Here is an 11668-nt window from a genome sequence, read left to right on the forward strand (position 1 = left end):
TTGCGAGCGCCGTACAAGCTTACTAAAACTAAAACTCTTTGATACCGTTTGCAACTCTGCATTCAACTCGATGAGAATTTTCCTTGTTGTGCTGATGAGCGTGCTGATGAGCGCTTCTCCTTGTATTTCTTTTCTGTGTTACTAGCTCAGTTCTCTTAATCTTGTCTTTTGTGAATTGTGGCCCTTGCTACGATGATGCTTCTCGGGCTTTAACTCAATGTCAAAAATAAGCTTTGAAAAGGGCGGTGATTGGTGCTTTTTGTGTAGATTTTGGTGACTGGTAAAATTTGATTTTTAATTTAGTTAAAACTGGATCGCTAACTACAACAACAATTTTGTTTAAAAAATTGAATCTATAACTTTAACACAATAATTTTCTATGTGTTGTTATGTTTGGTTTGTTATTTTTTAAAAATCCAATTTTTGAAATCGGGTGTATCGAAAGCTCTGGTCTTGTTAATAATCTCAAATTTGATATGTCTTGTCTCATTCTGTATATGTCATCTTGTTTCCACAATCAGCATGTACATTGTCCGGTAAAAGTAACAGGTTTTCGTATATATTTCCAAGTTGATGCTGTCATGATCTCCTGGCGTGTTGCATTGACTTGTCATTAGCTCAGTTGGTAAGACACTGGTAGTTTTTGTATGCTTTGCCAATATGGGACGTCTTTCTAAATCAAGAAGAAATTGACAAATTTTATTTAGTCTCTCGTACTATTGTACTGAAAGTGTTTTTGTACATCCAACGCCTTTTGGAAGAGGTGGGGTAGAAATATCAGTCTCAGCATGAGTCTTTTTCTGGTGCTGGTGTGACATCTTTTATTGTTTAGATATGTTAATGATCGGATGGTAGAGATTACGGAACATATTTACTTTTCTTGAACTTCCAGACGCTTATTCAGTTGAGTTCTTTGTGCCTGTGGCTAAGAATCCTTCCCCCCCTCCCCCCCCCCTCAAAAGTTTTTTTTTGCAATATAGAAATCTTGACATTTTCCACTTTGTTTTTTTTCTTTTCTCCTGAGCATTGTTCATTGTTTTTATTTTTCCAAACCATTTCAGGAGAAAGTGACTGTCCTGACGTCCATCAACGCCACCAAGGATATGTTGGCCGACATGGTTCCCTTTGGTCGGGTGCCTGAGGACCAATTGCGCAAAGTGACACAGCTCAAGGACCTCCTGGAGAAACTTCTCACCGTGGACCCATCCAAACGCTTGGGCAACAGTCAGTCTCTGACACATCCCTTCATCTCTGAGAAGATCTGATAAGTGTATGTTGATCTGTCCAACAGACAGAGGCATTGATGTATGCACCTTCAGACTATGTTGGGTAGGACAAAAGACAGAATGTGGGTGTACGTTAGTCTCTCATGCTCACACACGCACACACAAGTGCGCGCACGTGCACACACAAACACACACACACACATACACACACACACACACTCTCACACAGAACTTAATACGCCCCCCTCAGTCCGCGTGGAGTATAACAAAAGAGAAAGTGTTGGTGTTTGTCTCATTCAACCACACACACACACACACACACACATACACACACACACACACCTTTGTATGTCCCCACCAACTGTGTGGGGGAAGACAGAGGAGATTGGATGCATGTTGATGAATCACGTATATGGTCTCACAGATCATCATACACACCCAGATTAAGTGAAGTAAAATGAAGATCCGAATTTGTGCTCAGTCTGCTGCCGCTCGGATTGCATTCTGCCTTTATGTAATGTATGTGTCGTAATATTTTATTTTTTTTAAAAGGAAGTTTTATGTTCCCAACTCTTAACTGTTTATGAACTTTGATGTTGCAAAGTCTTTGGGATTGCTAAGGGACATGAGTGGTGCGGGGAAAGTTATGATTACTGCTGTAGTATTGCACGTTCACAAGTTTATGTTGTTTTATTTTTGGCACAGTACAATTTCTGTGGCAAAAGTGATGAGATCTCAAAAAATTAATCTTGTATTGAAATATTTAGAATGCAGAACAGTTGCGATTTTGTAGTTTTTAAAATTTGGACGTTTGGCTAAACTGTTGAAGAGTGCATTGCTTTACAATTTTCTTCTTTGTGCAAAATTTCTTAATGGTTCTGCTGATTATTTCTGAGATTACTGGTTATTTCTTATACTGCTTATCTAAGTATTTCTTTGCAAGCAGTGCAATCTCTGAGCACTCAATGACACAGAGAGGACTCGTTGCTAGTGCAGTGTGATGGCTGGCTTCCATGAAGCAGATTTAGGAACTGTAGGTGCCTGATGGAGGGTCCTAGTCTTAATTTCTTCTTGTAGGGTTGGAAGTTTTTTCTTCTCAGTATTCGTCTAGGCTAGTTGTCTCCCTGGTGTCCAGTGGTGAGTGTTGTGTAAATACTCTCGTATGTTCCTTTTTATGCTTGAAGTCAAAAGTGTTAAGTATTAAGTACCATATTTTAAAAAAAAAGAACAACAAAAAACTGTAAGCTTATTTCAGGGCTGCAAAGTGTGCGTGTAGGGGATTTGTACATTTTTGTCTTTATGAAAAAGGGGGTGGGGTGGTGGTGGTTGTTATTGAGTTTCATTAAGCCCTTATTTGATTTTGCTCAGTGTGGATGAGACTGAAGTTGTTGACATTTGAGCGGTTGTGCGATTGAGTTTGATGATTATGTTGTTCTAAAGAGATTGGATGAAATAAGAATACACAAGTTTGTTTGAAGCCCTCCTGAACTCCTCAGAGTTGGGATCAAAACCATACTGTTTCTGGTTTCACCTTTTGTCTTGCAGCCTGTTGCCAGTGAGCCTGAGCATCAATCTGTTTGTGGCGAGGATTTATTGCCTTGGGCTGCCCTTGTGAGACAGTTAACATGCTGGTGTACATTCCATTAACTTGCAAGTGTGGAAGTTTGTTTTCTTTTTGCTTGTGCTTCTGTCATTTTTGGAACCTCTCGTCCACAAAGTTAACTGGTTTGGGGATGCTGAAAAGTGTAAAGTCTTGAATCGTGAATAACTTCACATAAAAGTTTCACTTCAAAGCATTTAAGCTTGCTTTCTATTGGTACAAAGCTGTATGAGGGCATTGAAAGGGAAGAGGGAAAAGTTACATTATTTTGAATTGTTAATTTGTTTTATGGGGTTCTATTTCTTTAAATTGACTCTGTGGTTATTTAGAGATTATTCTGGAATAACAGCCAAGACAGGGCTGTATAAAAAGTAAGCTGATAGCTCCGTCATTTGTTTTTTGTTATTTATGTATGCTCTTTGGAGTATTCAGTTTTGTTATGTAAATGATATTTGTTGAATGACGTACCATGTACATTGGAAGTGGATTTGGTTGAGTGTATTCCAACTTCAAACTGTCAGTCCCAGTAAAAGAAGGTGGGACTTGCTATAAAGTTATGGTGGGTTTGTGGTATCATTATGTGCTGTTTTCAACATTAGTCTTTTGCCCTGTTTTTCTTTTCCTCATGCAATTGGAGCCATTGCCTTCACTTGAGCCTGTGGTTTCGGCAACTGCTGGCAGGGTCATCTTGCATTATTGTCGTGGACCAGTGTGTGTCGAGGCCATCGCCACCTGTCAGATCGAAGGTGTTCTTGATGATCTGTAGTATGTCATACGGAGTGTTTTAATCTGTTTGTTGAAACTATAGCTTTCTACACCATTTTTAGTCTGGAAAAGTCTGAAAAGTCCTTCATTGATGGTCAGCTAAATCTTTGCTCTTTTGGGAAATAGAGGTCATGTTAAAATTGAATTTTTGTGATGACTTTACATAGTAAAAAGCTGTCTTTGAAGTATTGGATTTAGTTAATATAAGTAGTTATTTTGCTCAGGCCTCTTTCTTATTTAATTGTTGTTGACAAAAGCTGTTATATATTGACTAGGATTTAAAGCATTAGTTACAGTTCATAAAATCACAAATGTTTAACACATTACACCCTAAGGGCCTGGACGGGAAGTCAATTCCTAGATCCTAAGCAAGGGGAAGGAACCCACCCCCCAACGAAAGAAGAAACTTTTTGCTATGACTATGCAAATCAGAGTCTCGTCAAGGCGAGACTCGTTTCTAAAGACGCTAGGTCGGCGCGGGCGAGTCAGGGTGGAGCGCTTAAGGGAATTCCCGGGCGATCCCGGGCCTGTTAGGGTGTAATGTGTTGAGCAGAAAATGCAAAGTCTTTTATTTGTACATGGAGAAATGTACAGACTCAATGCTGCATACTTAAGTTTTGTTGTTGGCCCCCATTTACTTGACCAGAGAATTATTTAAGTTTGCTTTCTGCGAATACAAATGTTCATGTTCATCGGACATAAAATATGTTTCAAATGTAGTGGTGAGAGAAGAATGTTATCACCATTGGCGTTTGTTTTCATTTTTTGGTTTCTCATTATTGACTTATGAGAATTGAACATTTTGAGCTCAAGAAAAAGAAGGATCTGGCTTGCGAATCCTATGTCGTTCTTTTTATTGCAAAAAGTTGATCGTGTTATTTTTTCCTTAAAGTAGAGATTTTTAAAAAAATGCTCCATGTGCTGGCCTTCTATTCCTAGATACTTTGCAGCAGCCATTGGTTCTTGCTTTTGCAATTTAGTTCTGATAGTCATGATGTACAGCAAAGTGACATCTTTGTTCATTTTCCGCCTGAAAGCATTTTGAAAGACGATTTTTTTTTCCCTGGTCACCGTTTAGATGAGAAGTGACTGAAAGTATATGTGGTACATACACAAAGATGTTTTTACCCTGCCAAGTTCAACATGTTCTTGATTTTGTTTGGCACTGTCCTGTTTATCTGAGATTATTTTTTAGATAAATTTACAGTACCAAAAGTGTAAGGGTCACATGTTACCGTATATATACATTGCCATCTTTCACGCCTGTCTTCATTTGCTCATGATTTTAAAAAAATTTTTTGTGTGGTTTTGTTTGTTTTTTGCATCCCATAATTTTTATTGCAAATGATTTTTCTAACCAGGCCTGCATTTCTCTCATAGGTGAAGGTTCTGCAGATGATGACAGCGAGCTCTTAAAGGTTATGATTAACTCAGACCCTTGTCGTTTTTATGTGTTTGTATGAGATAGAAACATTCATGCTGTTCATTAATTAAAGAAAGACTCATTTTTTCCATACTCAAGACAGTAACTAGGGAAATAGAGACGTTTGTTGCACGTGCTTAGCCGTGGTAAATTGTGTTAGAAGGGGAAATATGAGGAGCATTTCTTTCTTTTTGTTTTGTTTTTTCTAATTTTCTAAAACTGTTTCCCCTTGGGTTTTCTTGGATACTTCAAAATTATGTGGGGTGAGTGTAAGGGGGAAAAAAAGATAATGTGAAGAGTGTGCTTGGAGAGAATGGGGGGGGGGGGGGGTTAGTAGAAAGATTTTGAGATTCTGAACAAAGCAGGATTTTGGGCAACTTGACATTGCAAAATGAAGATAAAAAGTTAAAAATTCGTGGGAAAAAATGTTTTAGTGTGTGTGGGGGGGGAGGGGGGGGGGGAGACACTTTAAGGTAATTTTCATGAGAATTAGTTTCTATGAAATCTATGTGTTTGTTCTGTTCTTCCTTCTGTCCTGTGTCCCACTTCAGGTTCTTGCTCCTGTCTATAGTTCTCCAACACATACAGTGCTTTTTACAAAAATTCAATCAACTTGAGCACATGGTTTGCTAAACGTTTTTTACAAACTTCAAACTCTGAGCATGGCTTCAACTGTGATTTCTTCATTTTAGCCAAAAAAAAAAAAAAAATTGTTTAAGAAAAGAAGTAATGCCTACAGCTCAAACATTATGGATGTATGATTGTATTTTTTAAATGAAGGAGAGAAAAATTATGGAAGAAAATGAGGTTTCATTGCTCAAAATACTAGCCAGTGTAAAAGTTTTCTTCGTCTGGAAGAATGATGGTAATCGCGTTGGTGAAGCCTTCTCCTTTTTATGCGCTTGATCTAGGATGTGTTGTAGAGCTATGGCAGGCCGCCAGTGGCACATGTTCTCTCATGACTTTGCTTTCATTGTTTCAGGTAAGTGGATGAAGATGAAGATGTGTGTGGCCGAGAGAAGCCCTCCCAGTTGATGGCACAACACACAGGGGCATTGTGTGTTCCCAGTGGCGCAGTGAGAGCTTTGTGTATTGTGTGTGTGTGTGTGTGTGTGTGTGAGTGTGTGTGTGTACTGCAAGCAGCTGGTCCTTTAGGACCAGGTCAGGGCATGCTGGCAGGTTAAAGTGCAGAGTTTTCTGGAAGTGATCTTGTCATATTTTCGGGTGAATCCTTCTTTTGTTATTTGATTAAATACAGTGTATGTTATCTTGTCAGATGTACAGTTCATGAGATGAATTAAAGTAAGATTTGACTTTTTGAACTAAATGCCTTGTTGTCATGTATGTTTACATGTTTGGTTTGGTGCTTTTTCTTTCAATGAGCCATTTTGATAATAACTTTAATACTTGCAAAATATCACACACAGAGTCGTTTTACACCTGAGGAGGTCTTGTACTGTCTTCTATTGGACACGGCAATAAATCAGTTAACCCTATCCCTATGCCCTGGGGTCATTTTGTACCATCGGGGTTGTATTCTTCACATTTTAGAATACATCTAATATGAAAGTCTCTTTGAAACTTTCAGTATTTCTCAATCATTTTGACAGACTGCTACGAATCGGATTAACAAGTAAATTTCCTCTTTTAAAAGTGGTGGCTCAGAGTTTCCCACACCGTATGGATACGATAGTAAAACAAGACGTACGGATAGGGTTAAAGACAACAGTAAGCTCCATGGAAGTGATCAGCATGTTATGCAACCAGTTAATGATTTGTGTCTTACCTCTGGGATTCCCAAAGGGGGGACATTTCTCGTTCAAGCACAGTAGAATTGTAAATGGGCCGATTCATGTCACGCTCATAACTGTGCCTGATCTGCAACAGGGAACTGCTGCTTTTTCTTTCCTAATCCTCACTGTTGTCATTTTTCCTCTTTTGTATGTTTGTCACTCTCTTGTGACCTGCTATTTTTGGGGTGCCTTGATAGTCGAAGCAGACTTTGTGCTGTTGAAGCTAGAGAGGTGAGCAGAATAAATCTGATTCCCTGTACTGTAAAGGCTTCTCTGTTGTCTTGACATCCACCCCTTGGCGCTCATATGACCTTATGCAGTTGCGATCGCCGTAAAACCCTCTACTATTAATTATTACAGTCTCTGTTGTGAGGAACTGTTCCTGTGTCACTGTTGTTTTTTCCCTCATCTGTCTTTTTTTCATGCTCTTTGTTAACTCTTCTATTTCTGTGTTATTTGCTCTTTGCTCCTCTTTCTCTCTTTCGTTCTCTCTATGGTCTCCAGTCTGTTTTGTCCTTTTCTTCCTTCTAGTGTTTTCTCTTTCATCCTTTTTGTCTCTGTGTTTTCAGTCATTCCCTCTCTCTTTCTGGTGTTCTCTCTGTAGTCCTGTCCATCTCTCTTCTGTTTTTTTCTGTCTATTAACTCTCAGTTCCTCTGTCACACTCACACTCTCTGTCTTTGTGTACTCTCCTCCACCTCTCTGTAGTACTCTTGTGTCTTTCTGTCACCTTCTTTCTCTCCAGGTCTGTCGTGGAGTGGGTGGTTGGCGGGTGCTCTGGTGTGGTTTGCTCCTTCTTTCCTATCAAACATCTATCGTCCTTATCTCTCCTCTTTCTTTTTTGTGTTTGTTACTCTCTTGTAACACCTCTAATCTTCGGCACTTATATGACCTTATTGTGTTGCAAGTACTGTAAAACACTTACCGAAACTAACTTTCTCTGCAGGTCTGTCTGTTGTCCAGTCTGTCTCTAGTCACTCTCCTAACTTATTGGCATCTGTGGTTTAAGTGTAATTATCAGGCACAAGACAGGGAATTCATGGATGAATGAGTTCAATTCTACAGTGGGGAAATTTGGTATGATCGAGTGTCTTCCCCTGTCTTCTGTGATCCACACAGCCTGGGTTGTCCCTCAAAGACTGGGTTGTACTTGCTGCAGCCAACTTCCTATTGTGTATGATCTAGAATTTGTCAATGGGAATGTAACACTTTTCTTTTTCTTCTTGGATTTACTTGGATCCAGAGCTAGAATCATAGTAGGCGGCACATGTCCATAGCTGCTCATCTCTCCTCTCCAGCATCCACCTCAGGGTCTTCCTGCTAATTGTCTCCATGAGGAGCTGGTTTGAGACACGCCTGACCACTCCTCGGAGCAAACTTTTTTTCGCTGTGCCCCGCACACACTTTTCTTTTATTGTGCTGAATGTGGGAGTCTGACTCCTCTTGGTCGTGAAGGCTCTCCTTGCATCTGGCGATCACCATTGGTGGGACGAGCATGATTCGGCCATTGAGTGCTGCTTTGCCGGCAAGTTCATCAGCACGCTCATTTCCGTGCACCCCGGCGTGACCAGGGCAGAACACCCATGTGATTCTTAGGAGGTGGCTATTTGCAATGGAAGCTCTCCAGTCACTGTAGAGCCACCCACTCCTGATGTTTAAAATTTTTTTTTCTGATAGGGACCTGTGTTTCATTTACGCTCCATGGCAGCTCGTATGTAGCTTTTGTTTTGTCCGTGTGTTGTCTCAGAACATTGTCAGGCTTTTAAAGAATTACATCTACTTAGTTTTATTAGTATAGAAGAACATTTTGCTTTGCTCGGTCAGACATCTCCTTGGGAAAGACATCTTACATGAATTTCCTGTTTGGCTTGGTCGTTTTGGAGATGGATATTTAACTCGGAGGTCATGCCTCTTTATTAAACCCATCTGTACCACTTCACTGCTAAGAGATTGTAATGTACATATATGTATCACCTCACTCACAAACTACACACTCCTACTCCCAAAAATAGATAGGCTACACCAGAAAATTTGCACCTTAACTGAAACGGGATAATATCGTGTTCGCATGGATACCATGTGGGCATCCGAGGAAATGAGCAGGTAGACGACCTGGCGAAGAAATCCTTATCCCTTCTGCTGGGATCAACGAAGAACACTCTCCCACAGACTGACTGTAAAAATAAAGTAAAATAGTACACCTCCAGCCTGTGGGAGAGCCACGGGAAAAAACAGACGAGTAACAAACTCCACAATATTAAACCCAAACTGGGACCGCGAAATCCTCCGGACGTCTCCAGAAGAGACGAAGTCATTTTTACTCAATTACGCATCGGACACACGGTTCTGACACACAAATACCTCCTTCAGGGATCTGGGAGATGAGAAGCCGTTCTGTGTCGGATGCGACATAGATTTTACCATTAGACACATTTTAACCGAATGTCTAGACTTCGGAGAGACCTGAAGGAAATACTTTAAATGCAAAAAATTGCAAGATATTTTTTCTGTCATTGATTCCAACAGAATTTTGGATTTTATGAACGTCATTGGCCTTTATGGGAAATTGTAGAGCAAAATTGAATTATTACAAATTGTTATGTTATTTAGGAAAGTTGTTTTAGATTGAAAATATATATTTACACCGAATTTTAAACCTTTTAAAGATCAGAATCTACTGACCTGTACCCAGCCGTATAGTGAACTGCGAATAAAACTCACTTGTGTTTCGCGCGCTCATATGACCTTACGCCTTATGCAGTTGCGAGCGCCGTAAAACCCCATACTAAATTTTTTTTTTAAAGTATCATTTTGCTGCCATTGAAGAGGTTGTGCACATGTACCCATACAATCTTGGTACCTTTGAAGAAGTTGTACATACGTACCATCACACTACCGTTGAAGAGGTACACAGTATACCATCACACTACCGTTGAAGAGGTACACAGTATGCCATCACACTACCGTTGAAGAGGTACACAGTATACCATCACACTACCGTTGAAGAGGTACACAGTATACCATCACACTACCGTTGAAGAGGTACACAGTATACCATCACACTACCGTTGAAGAGGTACACAGTATACCATCACACTACCGTTAAAGAGGTGCACAGTATGCCATCACACTACCGTTAAAGAGGTACACAGTATGCCATCACACTACCGTTAAAGAGGTACACAGTATGCCATCACACTACCGTTAAAGAGGTACACAGTATGCCATCACACTACCGTTAAAGAGGTACACAGTATGCCATCACACTACCGTTAAAGAGGTACACAGTATGCCATCACACTACCGTTAAAGAGGTACACAGTATGCCATCACACTACCGTTAAAGAGGTACACAGTATGCCATCACACTACCGTTAAAGAGGTACACAGTATGCCATCACACTACCGTTAAAGAGGTACACAGTATGCCATCACACTACCGTTAAAGAGGTACACAGTATGCCATCACACTACCGTTGAAGAGGTGCACGCTATAATAATAATAATAATAGTAATAATAATAGATAGCATTTGTATAGCGCATATCCCCGCTCAGCAGCAGGCTCTATGCGCTTTACACTATATTAATACCCCAGCAGACCATAGAACACTCTGAAACAGTCTCAGCTTCCCGGGAAGCATACAGTGCAAGCAGCTGATTAAGCGCTCAAACACTAACAGACAAGATCTTTCGCTGTCTATAGCCGGGTACCCATTCCCACCTGGGTGAAGTGAGGAAAATTCGTGTAAAGTGCCTTTCCCAAGGACACAACGTCGGGCCCTTGACGGGATTCGAACCCACGACCTTACGGTTGCGAGTCCGAGAGCCTAACCACTAGGCCACCGACTATACCATCACACTACCGTTGAAGAGGTTGTACACATGTACTATCTCGCTACCATTGAAGTGTGGTTCTTCTGGCTAACTGGCGTCAGTGGCGTAGCAGTTTTTAGACACTAGTTTCATTCCTGAGTGGGGAAAGAATTTAATAGTTTCTCGATCTTTCTGCTTGATGTTGTACAGGGTATCTATGTCAGCCCGGTTTGGCCATGGCACGCTGCACACCTGAAGGCCTACCTCTACCATCTGGCCACAAGTTAAAAGGTTGTATACACATGCTGTCTGGTAACTTATGAATAGGTACACATGTTCCGTCTTGCTACTATAGACTACATACTCTTTAATCTAAGAAGAGGTTGTACTCGTGTACTGTCTTGCTAGATATCCGACTAATACTACTATACCACTATTGAAGAGATTGTAACCATTATTGTCTTGCTACTCTGCATTGCGGGTGGTTGTAGGTCCTACTTCTTCACTGTTCCTCTTGTTTCCATCTCTGCCTGTCTGTGGGTGGTTGGCGGGTGCTCTGGTGTGGTTTGCTCCTTCTTTCCTATCAAACATCTATCATCTATATCTCCCCTTCTTCTTTTTTTATGTTCCGGTTTGTTACTCTCTTGTAACACCTAGAATCTTCTGGCTCTCATATGACCTTACGCAGTTGCGATCGCCATAATACCTCACTTAAACGAAACTTATCTTCGGCACTTATATGACCTTATTGTGTTGCAAGTGCCGTAAAAGTCTTACTAAAACTAAATCTTCCATGATGATGCAGGTTGGTGCAATATTTGTCAACAATGGAGAGAAACCCCCCCAAAATTAATCGCTTGCTCAAAAGTCACTGCTTTCAGATCCCGTATGGGAATGTCAACGTGTAATAAGATAGTCACTGTATTGGTAGAAATTACATGATGCATTGTGACCATAGAGTTACCCATTTTTAAACTAGAGTCCGTACGAGGTCACGTGACACGGACACATTTGAGTTTGTTGGCGGCCATTTTTAATGTGGCTAAAAA

At 40.5% G+C, this 11668-nt stretch overlaps 1 protein-coding gene across 3 annotated transcripts in view; it reads left to right on the top strand.

Moving 5' to 3' along the window:
• The window catches only part of LOC101857593 (serine/threonine-protein kinase PRP4 homolog), a 32626-nt gene extending 26285 nt beyond the window's left edge, over positions 1-6341 (top strand). For 2 of the 3 annotated variants that reach the window (XM_035972037.1, XM_013087241.2), the window contains exons 17-18: positions 1062-3572; positions 4972-6341. In XM_035972037.1, the coding sequence (XP_035827930.1) occupies positions 1062-1265 (204 nt within the window). In that variant the 3' untranslated portion in view covers positions 1266-3572; positions 4972-6341. The remainder of the gene's footprint in view (positions 1-1061; positions 3573-4971) is intronic. The other variant, XM_013087242.2, reaches the window with a different exon arrangement.
• Positions 6342-11668: the final 5327 nt, after the last annotated feature.

The sequence above is a fragment of the Aplysia californica genome, unplaced genomic scaffold (genome assembly GCF_000002075.1).
Source record: "Aplysia californica isolate F4 #8 unplaced genomic scaffold, AplCal3.0 scaffold00563, whole genome shotgun sequence".
Lineage (NCBI taxonomy): Eukaryota > Metazoa > Mollusca > Gastropoda > Aplysiida > Aplysiidae > Aplysia > Aplysia californica.